We start from the raw sequence: 26,024 nt of genomic DNA on the forward strand, positions 1-26,024 counted from the left end.
TGGAAACCATCTTCGTTGATTTCCAAATTTTTGAATTGGTTATCAAGGAAGTTGGTAACCAAATGTCCAAGACCAAGTGATCCGCGTTTTCTACTTGTTTGGCTTTGAAAGCCTTCAAAGATGGCTTTGACATTATCAACGGGTTTATGATTAGCTACACACCACAATATGAGCAATTTCGTGCTCGAGACCTTATTGCTCTCGTTTTTGCCTAGCAAGTTGTGAGCCACAAACTTGTGTATAAGGTTTAACAATGGGTCTAAGAGAGCGACCGGGCTAGCAGTGCGGGAGTCATAATCTGATGAGCCTGTTAATTGGAGCCAAGCATCATTTGGTGTCATGGGTTCCTCAAAACCCGAGACTGCCTCTGGGTGGTTGTAGACTCCCATTAAGGCTGTTATCACAGTGTCACTGAGACGATAGGGTCTACCGTTCAGTCGGAAAGAATACTTTCCCGATCCTATGGGCGGTTCCTTTTTCAAAGTGGTCAGAAATTCCATAGTAAAGTTATAATACACTAGGGTCCCTTTTGTGGCCAGTTTATACCAGCCTTGGAATTTTAGGATTTCATTGAAATCCTTTTCCAAACCTATAGAAGCTAGGTATGACTGATCAACAATGATTCGAGTGGCAAGGTCCTGCTTAGAGAACCGTGTGTACAACAACCCCTCACGCTCATCAACTAGTCCAAAAGTAGGATTATACTTAGCTTGGAGGGCGTCGCTGAATTCGACGTCAGAGTCGGCTTCATTGTTAACCGTGATCTTGGCCTTACATTTCCTGCCCATATTACCTGAGAGATAGACCAAACGGAATAGTTAGAATTTCTTCACAAACATAAACATAAACCCCCAAACAACCAACAATTAGGCATAAACCATAGCTTAGAGACTTAGGGACCAAAACTATGGCTTTCAATCCCTAAGTAATTTACCCGTAATTCCAAATTCGTGCAAAATCAAGGATGCCCAGTGACCAAAATGCGTTAAGAATATGATATAGAACTCCATTGGCAAGTTTTCAACTATAAACTGAATAGTTGAACTTTGAGCTAAAAATGGAGATTTTACCCAAATTGAGCAATTTCTCCAAATATACATAAATTAAGAACTACAATCATACCCAAAGTACATATTGATCATAATGTTAACATATATTGCAAGAATGTCAAGAATTAAAAGCAAATAAGAGACTATTTGAGAAAAAAGATAAAATCCCCAAAACTTAGGTTTATCCCAAATCTCAAAAATTAACACCCTAAACTAAAATCTAAGCCTAGAAACATGTTAGAAATCAAAAATAGGTAAGAATCCATACCTCGTTTGTTGAATTCGGGTTAGTATGGTGGATTTGGGAGGTTAGGTTGTGAAGGAAAAAGAGAGAAGGAAAGAAAGAAGAAAAGAAACAAAGAAAGAAAGAAAGAAAGGAAATGAAGGGGATGATGAGTCATCCCCTATCCTTATCTCCTTTTATTATTATTATTATTATTTTTTTTAGTTTGGGATTAAAAATCTCGAACAGCCCGTGTCGGCCGAGCTGGCCGGCTCGGCCGACCAGCTCGGCGAGCAGGGCATCAGTGCTCTGCTCACCCGAGCTAGGGTGCCCAGCTCGCCCGAGCTGGGGTGCTGGGCGATTTTTCCAAATTTTTTTTAAGAGAGTATGGGGTGCAAAACTTGACAATGTAATAAAAAAATGCGAATTAAAAACTAACAACCAAATTTAACAAAAACAAAACGAAAAGAAAATTGCAGAAATAATTGTTCAAGCTTTGAATTTAAACCGAGGAGAACTCGATTTCTCCCCCTTACTCAATCCTTTCTCAGGATCTTTGGGTTCTTATTCGTTGTGCTCGGGAGAGAACCCTGTGGCCTTTCCTGCCTGTCCCTATTGATCTGGGCTACCTGATTGCTCAGATCCTTGCAGAAAGCTTCATTGTTGGCAAGCCTAGCCGAGATCTCCTTCAAGAGAGTAACCACCTCGTCAGATTCCTTAGGAGGTTGCATTGGCCCTTGATTTTGCTGTTGATATGGGGGCATGCCAAGCCCCTGCTCTCTATGTTCCTGAACAAAACCGCTGGGAGGTCGAAGCACATTCTGATTTGAATTTCCGTAGGATAGGTTCGGGTGCTGAGGCCTCCTATAGTTGTTGTTGTTGTTGTAGGAGTTGTGGTTGTTGGGGTTGTAGTTGTTATAGTTCTGGTTGTACCTCGGTTGCCCCCCAACATAATTGACCATCTCCACCCCATCTCCAATGAAAGGGCTCCCTGCCTGACAGTCCTTCCCATGGTGGTCGCTGCCACAGTGCACACAAGTGGGAGGTTGGCTGAATTTTGCCAACAGGACATCCATCTTCCTACTCAAATCCGCAACACCCGGATTTTGTTCTTGTTCTTCCACAGTAAACACTCGCTGCCTTGTGGGGCCAGCGAGTTTCTCCTCTTGCCACTGCACACTCTTCCTGGCCAGCTCGTTAATCATGTCATACGCCTCTGTTGCTGTCTTTCTGAATAAATCTCCACCCACTGCGGAGTCTACAATAGCCCTGTTAGTGGGTGTCAATCCGTGATAGAAGACGCTCACTAATTGATGCTTGGGTATGTCATGATGAGGGCACATGTGATCTCACCCCTGAGCATTGCTGTCTTCGAGGGGGGAAAGTAGTAGGACAAGAATTCCTTCTCTAATCCTGCACAAGTCGTGATTGATCCGGGCTCCAGTGTTCTTAGCCATTCCAAAGCTTGCCCAGTTAGAGAAAATGGGAACAACTTCAGCCTAGCAGCATCTTGGGGAACCCCATTTGTTCTCGCAGTGTCTGCGCACATTAGGAAGCGATCCAGATGATCATTCGGGCTCTCATGTGCTTCCCCTCCAAACAATCCGGTCTGTTGAATCAAGTGAATTATGCCTGACTTGATTTCGTATGTGTTGGCCGGAATATTCGGAGCGGCAATGCCGGACAGATGCTGGTGTCGGTGTGGTGTCAGGATCTCACTCATCAGACGAGTGTCAGTTTCTGGTCCGGTGTTCTCAGTGTTCCGTTCATTGTCAGTCATTTTGATAGGCTCGATGATCTCGTCTTGCTTCAGTTTTCCAATCTGTTTGCTCCTGCGAAGAGTACGTTCAAGTTCAGGTTTAAGAGGGACACACGGTATTCCCGCTGATCTTGTAGGCATATGCTGACAAGAAATAAATACAAGAAATAAATGAAAGCAGAAATTTTTTCTATGAAAGAAAAGTATACACATCATACAAGGTCGCACAGTTTTATACAGGTATTCTTATTGGTTTATATTGACAGATATAGATTGGTGTATATGGTACAAACTAGTAGAGATAAACAAGTATGTATAAGTATGAATCAGAATATGAACAAATATAAATATAAGAATGAACAAGTATAAAAGGTATAAACAAGCACAGACACACAAGTATAGATGAATTTAACAAGTATAAATATACGTTTGTATAAACAAGTATAAATAAGAATAGGTATGAACAACCACGCATGTTATGAGAAAACACGATGGATATAAAAAAGTATAGAAAGGTCATATATACTGAGATATAATAGACTAAACAAGTATTTGTGTATATAAGTATGAATATGAACAAGTATAAGTATGAACGATATAGACAAAGAATATTTACAAACGAATTATAAACAGGTATATGTATAAACAAGTATAAACGATATAAATGATATAAACAAGGGTATTCACAATGAATGCCTAAACTAACAAATCGACCTTTGATTCGATTTCGTGGCGATTCCACAGGAACAGAAACCTCTATAGCACCACAAATTTCTTCAAACTCAAATAGGAAAAGAGTTGTGCCTGATTCTTCTAATGAACCAAGAATAAGTGAAAGAACTAGAAAAGAGAAGAATTTAGGTCCAGATTTTATTAATTCTCAAGCTATTCTCTTTCTGGTGGAAGGAAATAGAAATGGGGTTACTAATAAAATACCAATTATACTTACTGTAGAAGATGATCCCAAAACTTTTCAAGAAGCAATGACTTCTAGAAATTCAGCTTTTTGGAAAGAGGCAATCAATGATGAAATGGATTCATTGATATCAAACAATACTTGGTATATTACGGACTTGCCTCCAGGGTCCAAAACTGTTGGATGCAAATGGGTATTCAGGATTAAGTATAATACAGATGGATCTATAAATTCTTTCAAAGCTAGATTGGTTGCACAAGGCTTTACTCAAAAAGAAGGGGTAGATTATTTTGACACTTATGCACCTGTGGCTAGAATTTCATCCATTAGAGTACTTATGGCTTTAGCTTCTATTTTTGGTCTATGTGTACATCAAATGGATGTGAAGACGGCTTTTCTAAATGGGGATTTAGAAGAAGAAGTGTACATGAAACAACCTGAGGGTTTTGTTCTCCCTGGAAATGAAAATAAAGTTTGCAAATTGGTTAAATCCTTGTATGGATTAAAACAAGCGCCTAAACAATGGCACATAAAATTTGATTCTGTTATTTTATCAAATGGTTTTACTTATAACTCAGCAGATAGGTGCATTTACTCTAAGTTTACAAAAGATTATGGTGTCATCATATGTTTCTATGTTGATGACATGTTAATCTTTGGAACCAATATGAAAGGAATTGATGAGACGAAGAACTATTTGAGTTCATGTTTTAAAATGAAAGATTTAAATGAAGTCGATACTATCTTAGGTATCAAGGCTATAAAACATAGTGGGGGTTTTGCGTTGAGTCAATCTCATTATATTGAAAAAGTGCTTAATAAATTTGAGCACTTAAAGTTTAAAGAGGCTAATTCCCCTTATGATTCATCTTGTAAACTTAGTAAAAATGAGGGAAGAGGTGTTGCTCAACTTGAGTATGCTAGTGCAATAGGAAGTATGATGTATGCATCACATAGTACTAGACCAGATATTGCATTTGCTGTCTGTAAACTTTCTAGATTTACGAGTAATCCGAGTCGTGTACATTGGAAAGAGATTAGTAGGGTTTTAGGTTACTTAAAAAGAACCAAAAACCTTGGATTATATTATAATAAATTTCCAGCAGTTCTTGAGGGTTATTCAGATGCTAGTTGGATAAATACTATCGGTGATAGTAAGTCCACAAGTGGTTGGATTTTTATGCTTGGTGGAGGAGCTGTTTCTTGGGCTTTAAAGAAACAAACTTGTATTACTCATTCCACAATGGAGGCTGAATTTTTGGCCTTAGCAGCAGTAGGAAAAGAAGCTGAATGGCTGAGGAATATGTTATTAGATATTAAGTTGTGGCCACAACCGATGTCAGCCATTTCTTTGAACTGCGATAGTGAAGCTACTTTGTCTAAAGCTTATAACAAGATATATAATGGAAAGTATAGACATATTAGCTTAAGACATTCATATGTACGACAGTTAATATCAGTCGGGATTATAACTGTTGTATATGTTAAGTCTTGTAATAATTTGGCAGATCCTTTCACAAAAGGACTTCCAAGGGACATAGTATATAAAATGTCCAAAGAGATTGGTTTAAGACCTATATGATTACATCAGCAACAACAGAAACCCAACCTATGTATAGTATTATCACTATGTAAAGGTTCAATGTGGTAAAAACAAGTTGTTGATAACTGATTGATATACTAACTATAATAATAAATTATATAGTATATGATTATTAGGGTGAGTCTTAGACTCTTAATGAAGCTTCATATGTTGTATTTGAACTTCACCTATATGGACAGAAGGAGTGGTGCCGCTCCTAATGAAAGTGTGGTCTACTTTTATAATTGTCCATGAAGTCTAGGATGAGCGCATGGCCATAATAGTGCTACCATTTCTATGAACGTACGTTTATATAGAAGTTATGTGTGTGATACTTCCGGTATAACAAAAGGGATTATGGCTCAAAAGCGGCAAGCCGCCATTAATTTCGTTTTTCCTTGAAGTGTTACATTAAGTGGAGGTCCAAATCGCAAGATACCGACATTTATGCATAACTCTAATGAGATTTATTTAAACACCAATACATAAAGCCTAAGTGGGGGATTGTTAGATATTAGTCTTTAATATTGGTGTTGTGGAAATTCCACATGGAAAGAATAAGAAGGAAATCTGTATTTTATTTTGTCTAAGAGACATCTGTATTGTCTAGAGACATCTGTATGTTTAGAGACATCTGTATGTCTGGAGACATCTGAATGTCTGGAGACATCTGTATTTTGACAACCAGTTTTTTGGCTATAAATATCTTCAATCCTTCATACCTTTTCACTTACTGTTTTAATTATTCAAATACGTTCATAGGGAAATTAGTGAAATTGCTATCATTAATTTTATGTTAGGGAAATCCTAGAGGAAACTTAGTCAGAAACCCAATAGCAATTGATAGTGGGGGCTAATATTTCCTTAAGGACAGTGATTAATCACGTCCCTATTTTATGTTTGTGATCCCATATTTCTAACAATCTTAAGGAAATATTATGGAGAACGTGCTGAAGAATGTTGGTGATGCTGGTAAACTTGATCGGTTTGATGGGACGAATTTCACTCGTTGGAAGGAGACTATGAAATTTTTTATGATCACTCTGAAATTTTTTTACATTCTGGACAATGATTTGCAATCTATTCCAGAACCGAGTGACAAAGATACTGATGGAATTGTGGCTGAACGTAAGAAGCGAGAAGAAGACGAGGCGCTATGTAGAGGATATATTCTGAACCATCTCTCTGATCGTCTTTATGATTTGTACATTCATGTACAAAAGGCAAAGGATATATGGATATCACTGGAGACAAAGTATAATTCAGAAAAGCAAGGGGCAGATAAGTTTATCACTATGAAATTTTTTGAATTTACTATGAATGATTCTGCATCTGTACTTGACCAAGTCCATGAATTTCTTATCTTGGCCTCTAAATTTAAGGATCTTACTATAGACATTCCAGAGAAATTACTTGTGGGGGCAATCATAGCCAAATTACCTCCAAGTTGGAATAACTATAGAAAGAAATTGTTGCACACTTCTGAGGATTTTAATTTGGAACAAATTCAGAAGCATTTACGAATTGAAGAGGAAACTCGAATTCGTGATAAGAAACATGATGTTGCTTCTAGTCCTAAAGTTAATTATGTCAGTAATAATCAGAAGGGGGGCAAAAAGAGGAAAGGAAATTATCAGAATAATCCCAACAACAACAAAAAGTTTAAGAAGAATTTGTCTGATGTTGTTTGTTATAATTGTGGTGAAAAAGGACACATCAAAAGATTCTGTAAGAACCCCAAAAAGAAGGATAGCAAAAATCAGAATAAGAAGGAGAGTGAGGACAAAGCAAATGTTGTTGAACATGTTGACAATAATGAAATTATTGCCATGGTTTATGAGTTGCAAATTGGTATGATCCAAGAATTGCATATGGCATCTCTTACCATAAGCAATGATTGGTGGTATGATTCTGGTGCAATTACTCATGTTTGCAACAACAAAGGACTCTTCAAGACTTATATTGATTCTTCTCCAGACCATGAAGTTTTGTTGGGTGATCATCACTCTTCCAAGGTTCAAGGAACCGGGACTGTTGAAATTCAGTTTACTTCTGGAAAGAAAGTTATTCTCACAAATGTTCTTCATGTTCCTCAAATTAGGAAGAATTTAGTTTCTGGTTTTATGTTATGTAAAAAGGGGTTAAAGGCTGTAATAGAATCTGATAAAATAATTTTGTCTAAGGCTGGAGCATTTGTTGGGAAAGGTTATGTCTGTGATGGAATGTTCAAATTGTCTATTAATAAAGTTGAGAATTCTGCTTATTTTCTTGTGCATGCAATTGAATGTACTTCTTTTCATTTGTGGCATAATCGTTTAGCACATACCAATTATAGAACCATGAAATATATGTCTAAAAATGGAATGATATCTTATGGTAATGATCATGAAGATAAATGTGAGGTATGTGTTCAAGCAAAAATGAAAAGGAAACCATTTCCTAAAATTGAAAGAAGTACAGAAATGTTAGAACTTATTCATTCTGATATTTGTGAATTTAATGGAAATTTAACTAGAGGAGGTAATAGGTATTTCATAACTTTCATTGATGATAGTTCTCGTTTTACCTATGTTTATTTGTTAAAAACAAAAGACCAAGCATTTGAAATGTTTAAATGTTATAAAGCCATGGTAGAGACACAAAAGAATAAGAAAATTAAAATTCTACGCAGTGATAGAGGTGGGGAGTATTTTCCTACAGAATTTTCTTCTTTTTGTGAATCTAGTGGAATTATACATCAGGTTAGTGCTCCTTATAGACCTCAACAAAATGGAGTTGCTGAAAGAAAAAATGGTGTTTTAGGGGATATGCTAAATGCAATGCTTGTTAATGCAAATTTGCCACTTAATTTATGGGGAGAAGCTTTGCTAACCGCATGTCATATACACAACAGAGTACCTTCTAAGAAATTTAAGGTTTCACCTTATGAAATTTGGAAAGGAAGGAAACCTAATATAAGTTACTTTAAGGTGTGGGGTTGTGTTGCATATTACAAGATCCCAGATCCTAAGAAAACTAAATTAGGACCAAGGGCTTTGAAAAGTGTTTTTGTGGGCTATGCTGAAAATTCAAAAGCATATAGGTTTTTGGATTTGGATTCTAATATTATAGTGGAATCACGAGATGCTGAATTCTTTGAAAATAAATTTCGTGGCGATTCCACAGGAACAGAAACCTCTATAGCACCACAAATTTCTTCAAACTCAAATGGGAAAAGAGTTGTGCCTGATTCTTCTAATGAACCAAGAATAAGTGAAAGAACTAGAAAAGAGAAGAATTTAGGTCCAGATTTTATTAATTCTCAAGCTATTCTCTTTCTGGTGGAAGGAAATAGAAATGGGGTTACTAATAAAATACCAATTATACTTACTGTAGAAGATGATCCCAAAACTTTTCAAGAAGCAATGACTTCTAGAAATTCAGCTTTTTGGAAAGAGGCAATCAATGATGAAATGGATTCATTGATATCAAACAATACTTGGTATATTACGGACTTGCCTCCAGGGTCCAAAACTGTTGGATGCAAATGGGTATTCAGGATTAAGTATAATACAGATGGATCTATAAATTCTTTCAAAGCTAGATTGGTTGCACAAGGCTTTACTCAAAAAGAAGGGGTAGATTATTTTGACACTTATGCACCTGTGGCTAGAATTTCATCCATTAGAGTACTTATGGCTTTAGCTTCTATTTTTGGTCTATGTGTACATCAAATGGATGTGAAGACGGCTTTTCTAAATGGGGATTTAGAAGAAGAAGTGTACATGAAACAACCTGAGGGTTTTGTTCTCCCTGGAAATGAAAATAAAGTTTGCAAATTGGTTAAATCCTTGTATGGATTAAAACAAGCGCCTAAACAATGGCACATAAAATTTGATTCTGTTATTTTATCAAATGGTTTTACTTATAACTCAGCAGATAGGTGCATTTACTCTAAGTTTACAAAAGATTATGGTGTCATCATATGTTTCTATGTTGATGGCATGTTAATCTTTGGAACCAATATGAAAGGAATTGATGAGACGAAGAACTATTTGAGTTCATGTTTTAAAATGAAAGATTTAAATGAAGTCGATACTATCTTAGGTATCAAGGCTATAAAACATAGTGGGGGTTTTGCGTTGAGTCAATCTCATTATATTGAAAAAGTGCTTAATAAATTTGAGCACTTAAAGTTTAAAGAGGCTAATTCCCCTTATGATTCATCTTGTAAACTTAGTAAAAATGAGGGAAGAGGTGTTGCTCAACTTGAGTATGCTAGTGCAATAGGAAGTATGATGTATGCATCACATAGTACTAGACCATATATTGCATTTGCTGTCTGTAAACTTTCTAGATTTACGAGTAATCCGAGTCGTGAACATTGGAAAGCGATTGGTAGGGTTTTAGGTTACTTAAAAATAACCAAAAATAGAAGCTAAAGCCATAAGTACTCTAATGGATGAAATTCTAGCCACAGGTGCATAAGTGTCAAAATAATCTACCCCTTCTTTTTGAGTAAAGCCTTGTGCAACCAATCTAGCTTTGAAAGAATTTATAGATCCATCTGTATTATACTTAATCCTGAATACCCATTTGCATCCAACAGTTTTGGACCCTGGAGGCAAGTCCGTAATATACCAAGTATTGTTTGATATCAATGAATCAATTTCATCATTGATTGCCTCTTTCCAAAAAGCTGAATTTCTAGAAGTCATTGCTTCTTGAAAAGTTTTGGGATCATCTTCTACAGTAAGTATAATTGGTATTTTATTAGTAACCCCATTTCTATTTCCTTCGACCAGAAAGAGAATAGCTTGAGAATTAATAAAATCTGGACCTAAATTCTTCTCTTTTCTAGTTCTTTCACTTCTTCTTGGTTCATTAGAAGAATCAGGCACAACTCTTTTCCCATTTGAGTTTGAAGAAATTTGTGGTGCTATAGAGGTTTCTGTTCCTGTGGAATCGCCACGAAATTTATTTTCAAAGAATTCAGCATCTCGTGATTCCACTATAATATTAGAATCCAAATCCAAAAACCTATATGCTTTTGAATTTTCAGCATAGCCCACAAAAACACTTTTCAAAGCCCTTGGTCCTAATTTAGTTTTCTTAGGATCTGGGATCTTGTAATATGCAACACAACCCCACACCTTAAAGTAACTTATATTAGGTTTCCTTCCTTTCCAAATTTCATAAGGTGAAACCTTAAATTTCTTAGAAGGTACTCTGTTGTGTATATGACATGCGGTTAGCAAAGCTTCTCCCCATAAATTAAGTGGCAAATTTGCATTAACAAGCATTGCATTTAGCATATCCCCTAAAACACCATTTTTTCTTTCAGCAACTCCATTTTGTTGAGGTCTATAAGGAGCACTAACCTGATGTATAATTCCACTAGATTCACAAAAAGAAGAAAATTCTGTAGGAAAATACTCCCCACCTCTATCACTGCGTAGAATTTTAATTTTCTTATTCTTTTGTGTCTCTACCATGGCTTTATAACATTTAAACATTTCAAATGCTTGGTCTTTTGTTTTTAACAAATAAACATAGGTAAAACGAGAACTATCATCAATGAAAGTTATGAAATACCTATTACCTCCTCTAGTTAAATTTCCATTAAATTCACAAATATCAGAATGAATAAGTTCTAACATTTCTGTACTTCTTTCAATTTTAGGAAATGGTTTCCTTTTCATTTTTGCTTGAACACATACCTCACATTTATCTTCATGATCATTACCATAAGATATCATTCCATTTTTAGACATATATTTCATGGTTCTATAATTGGTATGTGCTAAACGATTATGCCACAAATGAAAAGAAGTACATTCAATTGCATGCACAAGAAAATAAGCAGAATTCTCAACTTTATTAATAGACAATTTGAACATTCCATCACAGACATAACCTTTCCCAACAAATGCTCCAGCCTTAGACAAAATTATTTTATCAGATTCTATTACAGCCTTTAACCCCTTTTTACATAACATAAAACCAGAAACTAAATTCTTCCTAATTTGAGGAACATGAAGAACATTTGTGAGAATAACTTTCTTTCCAGAAGTAAACTGAATTTCAACAGTCCCGGTTCCTTGAACCTTGGAAGAGTGATGATCACCCAACAAAACTTCATGGTCTGGAGAAGAATCAATATAAGTCTTGAAGAGTCCTTTGTTGTTGCAAACATGAGTAGTTGCACCAGAATCATACCACCAATCATTGCTTATGGTAAGAGATGCCATATGCAATTCTTGGATCATACCAATTTGCAACTCAGAAACCATGGCAATAATTTCATTATTGTCAACATGTTCAACAACATTTGCTTTGTCCTCACTCTCCTTCTTATTCTGATTTTTGCTATCCTTCTTCTTGGGGTTCTTACAGAATCTTTTGATGTGTCCTTTTTCACCACAATTATAACAAACAACATCAGACAAATTCTTCTTAAACTTTTTGTTGTTGTTGAGATTATTCTGATAATTTCCTTTCCTCTTTTTGCCCCCATTCTGATTATTACTGACATAATTAACTTTAGAACTAGAAGAAACATCATGTTTCTTATCACGAATTCGAGTTTCCTCTTCAATTCGTAAATGCTTCTGAATTTGTTCCAAATTAAAATCCTCAGAAGTGTGCAACAGTTTCTTTCTATAGTTATTCCAACTTGGAGGTAATTTGGCTATGATTGCCCCCACAAGTAATTTCTCTGGAATGTCTATAGTAAGATCCTTAAATTTAGAGGCCAAGATAAGAAATTCATGGACTTGGTCAAGTACAGATGCAGAATCATTCATAGTAAATTCAAAAAATTTCATAGTGATAAACTTATCTGCCCCTTGCTTTTCTGAATTATACTTTGTCTCCAGTGATATCCATATATCCTTTGCCTTTTGTATAGGAATGTACAAATCATAAAGACGATCAGAGAGATGGTTCAGAATATATCCTCTACATAGTGCCTCGTCTTCTTCTCGCTTCTTACGTTCAGCCACAATTCCATCAGTATCTTTATCACTCGGTTCTGGAATAGATTGCAAATCAATGTCCAGAATGTAAAAAATTTTCAGAGTGATCAGAAAAAATTTCATAGTCTCCTTCCAACGAGTGAAATTCGTCCCATCAAACCGATCAAGTTTACCAGCATCACCAACATTCTTCAGCACGTTCTCCATAATATTTCCTTAAGATTGTTAGAAATATGGGATCACAAACATAAAATAGGGACGTGATTAATCACTGTCCTTAAGGAAATATTAGCCCCCACTATCAATTGCTATTGGGTTTCTGACTAAGTTTCCTCTAGGATTTCCCTAACATAAAATTAATGATAGCAATTTCACTAATTTCCCTATGAACGTATTTGAATAATTAAAACAGTAAGTGAAAAGGTATGAAGGATTGAAGATATTTATAGCCAAAAAACTGGTTGTCAAAATACAGATGTCTCCAGACATTCAGATGTCTCCAGACATACAGATGTCTCTAGACATACAGATGTCTCTAGACAATACAGATGTCTCTTAGACAAAATAAAATACTTGTGATCCCATATTTCTAACAATCTTAAGGAAATATTAGCCCCCACTATCAATTGCTATTGGGTTTCTGACTAAGTTTCCTCTAGGATTTCCCTAACATAAAATTAATGATAGCAATTTCACTAATTTCCCTATGAACGTATTTGAATAATTAAAACAGTAAGTGAAAAGGTATGAAGGATTGAAGATATTTATAGCCAAAAAACTGGTTGTCAAAATACAGATGTCTCCAGACATTCAGATGTCTCCAGACATACAGATGTCTCTAGACATACAAATGTCTCTAGACAATACAGATGTCTCTAGACAATACAGATGTCTCTTAGACAAAATAAAATACAGATTTCCTTCTTATTCTTTCCATGTGGAATTTCCACAACACCAATATTAAAGACTAATATCTAACAATCCCCCACTTAGGCTTTATGTATTGGTGTTTAAATAAATCTCATTAGAGTTATGCATAAATGTTGGTATCTTGTGATTTGGACCTCCACTTAGTGTAACACTTCAAGGAAAAACGAAATTAATGGCGGCTTGCCGCTTTTGAGCCATAATCCCTTTTGTTATACCGGAAGTATCACACACATAACTTCTATATAAACATACGTTCATAGAAATGGTAGCACTATTATGGCCATGCGCTCATCCTAGACTTCATGGACAATTATAAAAGTAGACCACACTTTCATTAGGAGCGGCACCACTCCTTCTGTCCATATAGGTGAAGTTCAAATACAACATATGAAGCTACATTAAGAGTCTAAGACTCACCTAATATAATCATATACTATATAATTTATTATTATAGTTAGTATATCAATCAGTTATCAACAACTTGTTTTTACCACATTGAACCTTTACATAGTGATAATACTATACATAGGTTGGGTTTCTGTTGTTGCTGATGTAATCATATAGGTCTTAAACCAATCTCTTTGGACATTTTATATACTATAATTTTCACAACACCAATATTAAAGACTAATATCTAACACCTTCCGTAAAGAAGACTCACTAAGGGATAAGTGTACCCCGTCATTATCAAGTAATAAAATTCTGGATAAGTCCAGGTATCGTCCACAGGATTTATTTCTGCAAGTATCAAGCTACTTGGTCTCATGTGTTATCTAGGCTTTGGGGGGTTTGAGTTTGGTTTTTCTTAAGTTAATCTACTCCTAAGTTTTATTCTACGCCTAATTAAGTTACTCTACCCCTAATTAAGTTAAACTACTCCTAGGTGATCTTTTACCAATGTAATTATCCGAAGGAACATGAAGGGATACGATGATAATGAAAATAGATTGTTTAGACAACGGAATTAAAACCTAATCTAAGTCACTTGTGTCCGAGGGGATTAACCCTACCTATCCTCCTGAGGTCCCTAATTCGTGATTCCCTTGTAAGGCCAAAACTAGCTCTACGGCTCAGCAATTTGGGCTTAATCTTCTATAGGGTCGTCAATCCTATAGGCACTGACTAGGTCAGATTAAGCTCGCAATATGTGCCAACTTAATTTTGGGATTATCGAATGAGCTAAACCAATCAGACAAAGCGTAAGACAAAGATTAAAGCAATAGAACAATTGAATAAACAAAACTATAATATATATCAAAGATGAAAGTATTGTCACGAAGATACAATGAGCCTAGGATTCATAATATGGATCAGAGGCTAGACAGAATATAAAAGAAGAAAAATCCCTTTTAGGCAACCTGTCTACCAATGCAGGCGTCTTCCTAGGACTTAAGGATGAAGCTTGAGCAATCCTCGATGAGCGGAGCTTCGGAGGTGTCTTCAATGGAGGTTTGAAGGATATGGAGGAGGTGGAGAGGATTTCTCAAGGTGAAAGCTAAGAAAATTACAAAGATAAAAGATATCTAATTTACAATGGAAAAGTTCTATTTATAGTTGTAGCTCGGGCGCTGTTTTTGACCTATTTCGTGTCCTTGTGCAGGTGGGAAGTCGTGGGACCAGTCGTGGAGTCGTGGGGTCAAAACTGAATTTTTTGACCAATTCCCGCAGGTCAGCTCGCCAAGCAGGGTGCGCTGCTCAGCGAGCTGGCCCCCAGCTCGCCCGAGCAGGCCTCTAGAGGCCTGCTCGGCGAGCTGGCCTATAATGGCCAGCTCGTTGCGAGCTGGCATGGCCAGCTCGCCCGAGCTAGCCCAAACGCCAGCTCGTCGTGAGCTGGCATGGCCAGCTCGCCCGAGCAGGCCCCTGGAGGCCTGCACGGCGAGCTGGCCTAAAAAGGCCAGTTCGACGAGCCGTTTCGCCCTGCACGCTTCCGTACGGTTGCTCGATGTTCCACGATGTAATTTTGGCCCGAATTTCCCCTGCGCATGCATGAAAACTTCAAATAACATTAGTCTCGAGGCTAAATTGACCCGCCAATCGCTCATTTTAAGCAAACGCTCCGTTTGGTGCGACTTTTGACGGATCAATTAGCTATAAAAGATAACGGAATTATAACATACATGCCATTTTGGCCTTATTTGCCTAAAATGGTCAGAAAACGAGCCCAAACAACAAAAAGTTAATAAAACATTTCCAATTCCTAACTAACTCACACAAAGGCATATAAATCCGAGAATTGCTCGCTTATTCATGAAATAGCACTAAAAACCGTACCCAAAGATAGGGGTTTTTGACCCCTATCACAATGCAAAAGGAACTAGATTCTATGAGATCCAACCATGTTTGGGAACTGGTTGATCTGGCAAAGGGTAGAAAAGCTATTGGGAGCAGATGGGTTCTCAAAGTGAAGCGAAGGGCTGACAATAGTATCGAAAGGTACAAAGCTCGCCTTGTCGCTAAATGCTATACACAACAGGAAGGAATAGACTTCGAGGAGACATTCTCACCTGTTGTAAGGTTTACATCTACTAGACTAATCTTAGCTATTGTAGCAAGTTTAGACCTAGAGCTACATCAGATGGATGTTAAGACTGCTTTTCTCAATGGAGAATTGAGCGAAGAGATCTATATGTCACAACCAGAGGGCTTTGTGGTAAAAGGCCCCGAGCATAAGGTCTGCAAATTGAAAAAGTCAATTTATGGCCTTAAACAGTCCTCTAGGCAATGGTACCTTCGTTTTCACAATCAAATGATTTCAAATGGCTTCAAGATGCTTGAAGAGGACCATTGTGTCTATACGAAACGGTCGGGTAGAAATTTTGTCATTTTATCTCTGTATGTAGATGACATACTGATAGCAGGAAATGACATAGAATTTGTAAACCAAATCAAAGCTTGACTAAACTCAAGTTTTGAAATGAAAGATATGGGCGAAGCAGCATACATACTTGGGGTTAAGGTTTCAAGGGATCGATCAAAGAAACTATTAGCACTATCTCAAGAGACTTATGTTAACAAAGTCATTGATCATTTCGGTATGCGTGGAAGTAGGCCTGTAGGTAGCCCGATGACTAAGGACATCACTGTTAAGCCCAAAATATACCTAAAATATCATCAATAATTACATCAATATTGCTACGAATTTATGCTATTTATAACTATTTAGAATACTTTTACTCTCGAATATGTTTCTTTCATGCAAGGTACATAAATATTTGGTAAAATCCAAATAGGAGTAAAAAGAGCTCAAAAATAGAAGAAAAGCCCTACAAAAGGAGTCAAAGACGACGAAAATTAATAATACCAAGTCGAGGACACGAACGAGAGCGAAAAAGTGAAAAACGCTACGTGCCGCGACCGCGGCCCCCCCTTTTCACGGTCGCGACACACGTCCTTCAGCCTTTTTTCCCTTCGTCTGAAGTACAATTGTTGCTCCCCCATTCTCGGTAGAGAATTTAATAATTCTCAGTACGAGCAGGAGATTTTGGAAGCCTAGTTACACACTTTCGTTTTCGACGAAACACGATCGTTCAGGTGGATAAAGACGTCCTTTCGCAGCGGACACAATCCTTTACAGCGGACACGATGCTTCACAAACGGACACGACACTTCAATCAAGACTCTTCAACATCTATAAATAAAGAGTTGATGGAGAGTTGAAAATAATATATAATGAAATAAGGATATAGTGATATGTGTAGAAGAAAGAAATTAGTGTAGAATTTATGCAGAAATTCCGAATCAAGTGATTCAGAAGTTAGATTTAGATTCTGTAAAAAGCAATATGATGTACACACATTGTTTACAAATTAATAACAAATTCAGTAGCGTTTAGACATTGTTCCAGTTTAGTTTTCATTTTGGTAGTAGACCGACCCAGTCTCTATTACGAAGATTCAACGAGAAGATTGAGTAGAGGATTCGTCCCTGAGCCTGACAAACTCTAACGAAACCCAAGGAAAAGATTGACAACCCGTTCACTTGCACGCCGTCGAAGAATTCAACCCTAAACCCTAAACCCTAAACCCTAAACCCTAAACCCTAAACTCTAAACTCTAATTTCTTATTTATTTAATTCCTCTATATTTTTGTAATTTATGTTTTAAAATGTTAAGGACGATGTTCTAAATATTGTTACATCTGTTCTAAACTTTATAATTTGTGTTCTAAAAATTAAGTATAATGTTTTAAAAAAATCAGTAAATATATGGACCATTTTTGCATTTGTTCTATAATATAATTTATAATTCATATTCTAAATAACATAACGTATGTTTTAAAAGACATAACGTATGTTCTAAAGTTTATAGTTTGTGTTCCAAAAATTAAGTATAATGTTCTAAAAAAATCAGTAGATATCTAGATCGTTTTTTCATTTGTTCTATAATATAATTTATAATTCATGTTCGAAAAAACATAACACATGTTCTAAAAAACATAATGTATGTTCTAAAAAATATGTTGTGCATTCTAAACTTCATAGTTCGTGTTTTAAAAGTTAAAATATATGTTCTAACGTATGTTTAAAAAAATATATTTTCTTATATAACATAAATTACAAAAATATAAAGGAATTAAATAAATAAGAAATTGGAGCATGTTCTTGGATTTTTGTTCTATTAATAATTCATTATTATGCACATTTCTTTTTTTTCTATTAATAATTCATTATTATGCATATTTAATCGATACTAAATTCATTATTATGCACATTTCTTGTTTTTCTATTAATAATTCATTATTATGCATATTTAATCGATATTAATAAGTGCATGCGTCAAATATTAAACAATAGAAGCTACTAGCACAATGGTATATTAAGCAGCGCGCGTGATATAATGCACAAGAGAAGCAATTGTCTCAATAGTAAGTAGGGTGAAGTGTAGATGGAAGTGCCTTAAACCCTAAACCCCAAACCCCAAACCCCAAAACCCCAAACCCAAAACCCCAAAACCCCAAAACCCCAAACCCTAAACCCTAAACATGAAACCCTAAACCCTAAACCCTAACATTAAACCCCGAACCGTAAACCCCGAACCCTCAACCTTAAACCCTAACCCTTAAACCCCGAAACCCTAAACCCTAAACCCTAAACCCTAAACCTAAACCTAAACCTCAAACCCTAAACCCTAAACCTTAAACCTTAAACCCTAAACCCCCGAACCCCGAACCCCGAAACCCTAAACCCTAAACCGTAACCCCTAAACCCCTAAACCCCTAAACCCTGAAACCCTAAACCCTAAAGCGGAAACCCTAAACCCTAAACCCTAGTTTATTTGGCTACAAACTTGAATATGACAAGTAGGTAGATATTTCCTTAAGTGTTTTTGTGAAAGTTATTAGTGTTTATTGATCTTCCTAGTTTATTTGGCTACAAACTTGAATATGACAAGTTGAATTAATTGTTATATATGAAACTATTCCTTGAAGAAATTAAGTTGTGATTATATTTTGAATATGTATGTATTTATGCAATGTGGTACTTGTAGTTTTATGTGTATGTTCTATAATATCATGTAGAATCAAGTAAATTTTGATTATAAAATTTTATGCTAGATGCTGTAAAATTTTGTAAATTTTTTTTTTAAAAAATATCAATATTTTGCGTCGCGCGTGAAGAAGGAGCGATATAAAGTGTACCAGATTAATTAGGGAGCTTGTGTCGTGCACCCTTAGAGCGCATCACAAGAATTATCAATGTTGTGTCGCGCACTCTAGAAGCCCATCACAAGAGTTATGGCTCTATTGTATGCGCTCGTGACAAGTGCGACACAATCAATGAGTAGCTTGTGTCGCTCTCAAGAGTGATACAAAGTTCTTGTGTCGCACCCCTGTTGTGTCGCACAAAAGTACGACACAACAACCTGAAAAAGTGTGACACAAGTAAGCATTTTTGTACTAGTGATTTTCTGTTATAATACGATGTTTCAAGCATCTATCTTTATTACTTTGAATATCACACTCAATTAACTTGTGTATTTTATGTTGTAGGGAGCAAAGGTATGGAAGAACAAATGATGGGCATAACAAGTCATGAAATTCAAGGTTTAGGTATTTATGCTTATTGTGTAGTTAAATGTTAGCTTTGTAATGAGAAACGTTTGGTTAGAATTGTGATCTTCACATATGTACATGTTTATTATTATATATAAAGGTTATTTGCACATTATTTGCAATCCTCTTTGATTATATACAGGTTTATGAAAGAGGTAAAAAAATGACACAATTCTTATAAGAAAATGCCATTTTACTTTATCTAATTAACGACACAGACTGCCATACTAATTATGTTCCAACCACATAATTTAATACAAATTATATCATATGAACTACGGTACGATGACAGTCGAAAAAACAGAAATTGTCATAACATTAACATAAGAACTTCATTTTAACGTAATATTTTGACAGAATATTTAAATATGGTGTCATGAGAACATATATTCGATGAAATTTTTTATTAGATAAACCGTCATATAATTAGTGGTCAGATGACATGTCATTATTTGGTCGCTGTCATTTGAGGCTATTACGGATGACAAAATGTGACCGTCATCTGAAGTACCATCAGATGGCAGCGAGCCTCGTGACACTTAATTAATTAATGATGTGGATTCGTTAATCATTTTCTACTTAGCTTAAGCTTGAAGCATTTATTATTACCATTGCAAAATAATAACAGATTCTATTTTTTGATTAAATAGATAAAGGATTGTGATATCATAAGGATTCTTATTATCAAATTTGTTTCTCTTGACATAGTCATCTAGGTGTTCATCTCCTAGAATGAAATTACTAAGAGAAAGAGTTGAATCCATGGAAGCATTTCTTATGTAAGACTTCCATTTTCAATTTTAATGTCAGACGCATATTTCTTATGTAATCTATTATATATCAATTTTCTCAAATTGTAACTCATTTTTTGCAGGCCTCTCCAACAATAGAGGGAGTAGAGTTCCCGAGAGTTAAACAATTTCTTTCATCAAGTTCTCTTCAAGTTAAAGGAATCCTTGAATGTGCAAGACTTTTTTCAGTGCTTCATTTTTTGTATGGACTTAGTATATTGGCAATAAGACATTTTATAAGTTTTAGTTCATATTTGACAATATTGGAAATATTTTGTAAATAAAAATTGACTTCATTTGGTCATATTGGTATATTCTTAATCTTTCTATTAAACTGTAGTTGATTTGATGGGATTATTAAAGATATTTTGTAATTATATATTTTTATAATGTATTCAAAAATATGTTGCTTGAAATTTGTGAAAACTGTTGCAGAATCATCTAAAACCGTGCAAAACTATTGTAGAATCGCCTAAAACCGTCGCAAACCCGTCAGAAAAGCGTAGAAAACTGTGTTAAAATTGCCACAAAGGTCAATGCAAAACCGTCACAAAACTGTTGTAAAACTGTCGCAAAACCGTCGCAAAACCGTGAAAACCATCAGAAAATAGCCGTCCTTATAGAAACATACCCGACGCCCTGTAAAATCCGCCGTTAGAGTAGCAAAGTCTGTTGTATGGACGGATTTGTGACGGTTTTAAAACCGTCGGTAGATGCTGTAGCGACAGTTAAAACCGTGGTAAAGTACATAAATTTCGTCGCTAAAAGCTTTGTTTTTTTGTAGTGCAATTAAATTTATGCATATTTAGATGGTTAAATTGGTGGCTGAAGGGACATATTTATTGTCTGTAGTTGCAATTAGTGGTTTGATTTACGCAAATTGAGAGGATCAAACAAAAATTTGCAAAAAAAAAAAAAACTGAAAAATTTGGTTTTATTTACTTTAGTAATATAAGTCCATATATAGATTGGTAATAAGGAAAGATGTATATAAAATTATTCCCTGACAGTGATCACAATAGTATCGGCACAGTTGGGAATTGGTTGCACTATTGCAGAGTGAAGCACATGTGGGTGTTGTGGCGAAAGTGTGTCGAAATCAGCCATGTTTGCTAGTTCATTTATAGCCTCTTCAATTTTTTCTATGCTTTGTATTATCTCCAATAGAACCAAACAAACTGTGCCTACTTGTACTATATCTACTAAAGATGCTCCTTCCCATTCGTTTATCTTCAGAGCTGACTTCACATTTTCTGCTATTGTTTTTGCGTTTTCAATATGCTCACGAGCTTTCCTTGATCTTTGCATCTTCTTTGTTGCTGCTCCCAATTCTTCCAAGGCTTTCCCACTTTCCATACTAACAATTTTGCAGGCCTCTGAGAATTTGCTTCGTATCTCCTTTGAACTCTACAAACAAAATAAACATACTCCTCGAGTCTCATAAAAGGTTTTATAGTTACAGATTTTAGTTTCAAAATACAAACCTTGAATTCCGAGTGAAGGTTGTTGTAAAGAGTTTCAATCTTGTAGGCACATTCCCTTGATAGGTTTCCAATTTTTAGATATTGTTTCCATGGATGGAAGAACTTGAACTTGCCATGCCCTGGCTCCCATTTTGCAAAATTGGCCTGTATGGAGAGTAGATATATTAATTGTTTACTTTCCTAAAAAAGGATTAGTTAATTAAGAAATGAAGATATTACCATATTCTCTTCCGTGGTCTTTGAAGTGAGAACACCTTTATAATTTTCAAGGAATGACTTGTTATCATTATCAGATTCACCATCTTCATCAGATTCTTTGAAGTACTCATTTCCAAATCCTGTACGTATTAATTAAGATTTACAGATTGTGTATCAAACATGACTATATTTTGACATAGGGAAAAGTATGAATTTATGACAGTACCTAGAAGAAAAACACCAAGTTTTTCAATGTTTCCAAGAACGAGATTGTGAAGATCTTGTCCAATCCAAACAGGGCAAATACAAATACAAACAATAACAGAAGAACAGCTACCAATAATGATAGTTGATACTCGCATATGTGCTGTCTGGATAATTTGAGAGTCTCTATAACCGGAAACAGATACCAAAGAGAAGGTTAATATGAAAATCAAAAGCCCATAATCATACCTCCTTTTCATTGTTGGAAAAAACCTTGTGTATGTCATCACAAAAGCTGTCGAGGTAAAAACCAAGCAAATTTTTGAAATTAGTTATAATTTATAGTAATAAAAATAGAATTTTGAATTGATAGTATTATTAATTACCAATTATGAAGACAAAGGTTGCAAGCAAAATGGGCTCTCCAGTGCGACCAGAAAGGGTTGCAATACGGTGACAACCCAAACCTAGACCTCCACCTAAGACTGTTGCCCACATTCTGTTTATAGCTTTTCCAAGTGTAGCTCCTGCACTCAAGTAAGTATATAAGGATTAGAGGGACAAGAATGAAATCTCAACAAAGTTAAATTTTTATGGATATAGTTTCTGTTAGGTAGGTTAAAGTTTTAATCATCCAACTTGGTTGATGTCAAGGCTAGTGTGTACAACACAGGCCCATCTTGCCATGTGTTTTTAATTTCACAAATTAATGAGGCTGCCAGAACTTGAATCGATAATCCAAGAGCCTCTGATACCGTGTCATGGAACCAATTGAACCAACAGTTCGGACTGATAGTTAAGGCTCAATCATATATTGATTATTGATCTCTGACAAGTAATAGGTGAGAGAGCAAGGTCATGAACAAAAACCAACATTTTAGATAGATGAAAAAGCCAATTATATAAAACAACCTTGTATTTGTTTCAAAAATGATAGAAACCTTAATCGTTGTGGTGTTAATGTGATCCCATCATTTAAAGTCTATGGATCTTTAAGAATCCGCTTTTAGTTAAAGAAAAGAAAGAATAAAGTGATAATCTTACCAACAGAAAACTCAAAGACAACGACAACAGTAAGAACAGCCCAAATTGCATTGAAACCCAAACCTTCATAGAGTGGATTAAAATAGTAGAACAGAGAAACTAGTGTAAGAGCTAATCCTACTTTAAAAGCATGAACAATTCTTCTTGGATCATCTTTTCCAAGTTTCTTTGCCATCTTACTCATCTCAATAACCTTACCCCATAATTTGTTTGGTAAATACATAATCCAATAGAAAAATAAACCGAAACAACTTCTACTAGTCTCTGCCATTTTTACTAATTTTCTTTGTTGCTTGCAGAGTGCATCAACCCATAGACGGAACCTCTTCTTAAAGGAATACAAAAGTTGAAGTCCTCCACTTATAATTGCCATATGGTGCTTCACACTTCTATTAAGTGCCACGGCTGTATATGCCTATGTATTGACACCTTCTGCCTTATTAATTTCTAAATCTCAACTGGATTTAGGATTAAATTTATGTATCTCATTCCATGCTTTTGAACCAAAATCTGAGACTTGCATAATTAATAAAAAGTTGTTTCCTTTTACTTTTTATTGAATGCCTAGATTTCCTTTCAAATTGACTAATAATATGGTGAAATGAAAGAAAAGAGGAAAACAAAATTAAGAAATAATGGTTAAAGATACCCCTAATGTTTTTCCCAGCAATTGACAAGTAGTATGGGCATTTTAGACAATTATCTCTTATATAATATCTGTTAAAGATAACTGGCAAAAAGCATAATTAAGATCCTGAATTTTACCAGTTTTAAGGATCAAGTCTTTGTTCAATTATTTTTCCATATTGAGTCATTGATCATTGATTCTGTTATGGATTAAGCCCTTATTGAACTTTTTCACTGAGTTTGGGCGGCACGTATTTTATGGCAATTCGGCCTATTGACGTGGACAAATAAAAATAAAAGTTTATTGACTAGGATAGATACAGAGTAAAAAGTAAAAGGAAATTACAGAAATCAATTTCTAGTAAGTTCTACCAAGCTCAATCTTGTCCTCTTCCCATTTTGCGATTTTCAGTATTAGAATCGTCAGATCGATCATCTCATTTTTCAAACTCGATGGAAAAGTTCAATAAGAGCCGGATCCATAATAAAGTCAATTATCAAAGGCCCAATATGAAAAAATAATTGATCATTGGTTTGACCTTTAAAACAGATAAAGTTTAAAGGTTTGATAAGATAATAGTAACTTTTCTATTATCCTCCAAATAAAAAGATGTTTAACAGATATTATATACATTACTTTCATTCTACGGTTAAATTACACCCATTTAGTGTGTGTGATGAGATTGAAAAACAACATTTTATATTTTTATAGATTGGAAAAACATGCCGATTGAATCTGTGGATTGCTAATCACCACCTTCCCCTAATTACTTATCCCCTCCATTTTACTGTTTTTATCTTGTCATTTATTTCTAACAAAACTCAAAATTCTCTCTAATCTCTTCTAAAATCACCAAATCTTAACGACAATCATTGCGGGAAATCACGGCAAAAGAAAAGGACTGATGTTCAGAAATGTATGTTTTTTTACTAAATTTTTATAAAAAACACGAGTTCCGTCTCTGGATTTGGAGACGGAACTCGTTCATCCGCCCAGGCTAAGGGGAGGCCGAAATCGAACATTTCTTCTATGTTTTGGTCAGCCTCTCTTTAGGGGGGCCAAAATTGGAAAACAGCCTATACTAGGTTACCAAAGCGTCCCATTGTTGTTTTGACATTAAATTTGTATTTATCTATCATCAATTAACGTAAGTAGGGAAATTGATAGTAAATAATAAAGTAACTCAATTAGACAAAATAGTAATCTGATTAGAGTAAATAACAACGGATTTCGACTTTTTTGTCATTTTTCAGACTTTTGACGTTGGAGGTAGTTCCGGACAGCGGCAGACTACTAGATGTGGTGTCACTGCCTCTGCTCGGAGGAGCCGAGACGCAGAGAGACTGAGGGCAGATGCATAAGCATATAAAAGCGATGTGAAGGATGATGTCTGATGTTTTATTTGCTGTTTATTATTGAAAAAAATTATTTTTCTGAAATAAATATTTATTGTTTTTTTTATAAAAAGCTAAGTTTTACATGTAAAAGGTAAACAAGAGAAGGAAACAGGATAAACAAAACAACCCTTGACCTTTTTTTTTCATTTAATTTCCATTCTTTTACTATCATATAGATCTATTTTACTTTTTAATTATTGGTTTGTTTTTATACTAATTTATATTTTCCTTTTATTCCTTCAATTAATTTCACAACTTATTTATTTTTATTTTTTATTTCAAAAAATAGGTTTAATCAATTTTTTTTTATTTTATCCTATTATAATATTTTTTTAATTATTTTTAAATAATTATTTTCTCTATAAAAACCTAAAGGCTCCATCCAACCCTCTCACTTCCGCAGCATCTCTTTCTTCATCCTCTATGGCGGACGACCATTTTCTTTCTTTTTTTACTTTATATACTTTTCTTCATTCTCCTAAAACTCCTCTATTTTCTCATTATTTATGATTGAATTTTGCATTTGATTTCGGATGATCTTTTTTTCTGATTTTTCTTTTAAAATGGAGTTTTTGTTTTTTATTTCTCTCCTACTTTAAAATTTTGTGAAGATCAAAAATACAATAATTATTTGTTTAAGATCTATAAGTTTCGAATAAAGATGTTGAAATTGTTTTTTGCGTTTTATATTGTTGGGGTTAAACTTTCCAAAAACAATTATGCAAAAGTGGATAATTTCATTATTAGTGAACCAAGACTAGTTGATTTTGAACATTTTTTTATTTTCTGTTTTCTCTTTACAATGAAGCCAA

At 35.1% G+C, this 26,024-nt stretch overlaps 1 protein-coding gene across 1 annotated transcript; it reads right to left on the reverse strand.

Moving 5' to 3' along the window:
• Positions 1-21,179: 21,179 nt before the first annotated feature.
• LOC136230690 (aluminum-activated malate transporter 7-like) lies at positions 21,180-23,466 on the reverse strand. Its single transcript, XM_066019849.1, has 6 exons — positions 23,188-23,466; positions 22,530-22,670; positions 22,166-22,438; positions 21,961-22,079; positions 21,742-21,885; positions 21,180-21,664 (listed from the first exon to the last, which is right to left on the reverse strand). Exons 1-6 carry the CDS (start codon positions 23,456-23,458, stop codon positions 21,254-21,256), a joined length of 1,359 nt encoding a protein of 452 aa, XP_065875921.1. The 5' UTR covers positions 23,459-23,466; the 3' UTR covers positions 21,180-21,253.
• Positions 23,467-26,024: the final 2,558 nt, after the last annotated feature.

This window comes from Euphorbia lathyris, chromosome 5 (assembly GCF_963576675.1).
Source record: "Euphorbia lathyris chromosome 5, ddEupLath1.1, whole genome shotgun sequence".
NCBI classification, from domain to species: domain Eukaryota; kingdom Viridiplantae; phylum Streptophyta; class Magnoliopsida; order Malpighiales; family Euphorbiaceae; genus Euphorbia; species Euphorbia lathyris.

Coding starts and splice junctions, on each gene's coding strand:
- LOC136230690 (XM_066019849.1), bottom strand. CDS start 23,458: ATGGCAGAGACTAGTAGAAGTTGTTTCGGTTTATTTTTCTATTGGATT. Junction 22,671..23,187: donor TGTCTTTGAGTTTTCTGTTG/GTAAGATTATCA, acceptor ACTTGAGTGCAG/GAGCTACACTTGGAAAAGCT. Junction 21,886..21,960: donor AGACCACGGAAGAGAATATG/GTAATATCTTCA, acceptor CTCTCCATACAG/GCCAATTTTGCAAAATGGGA.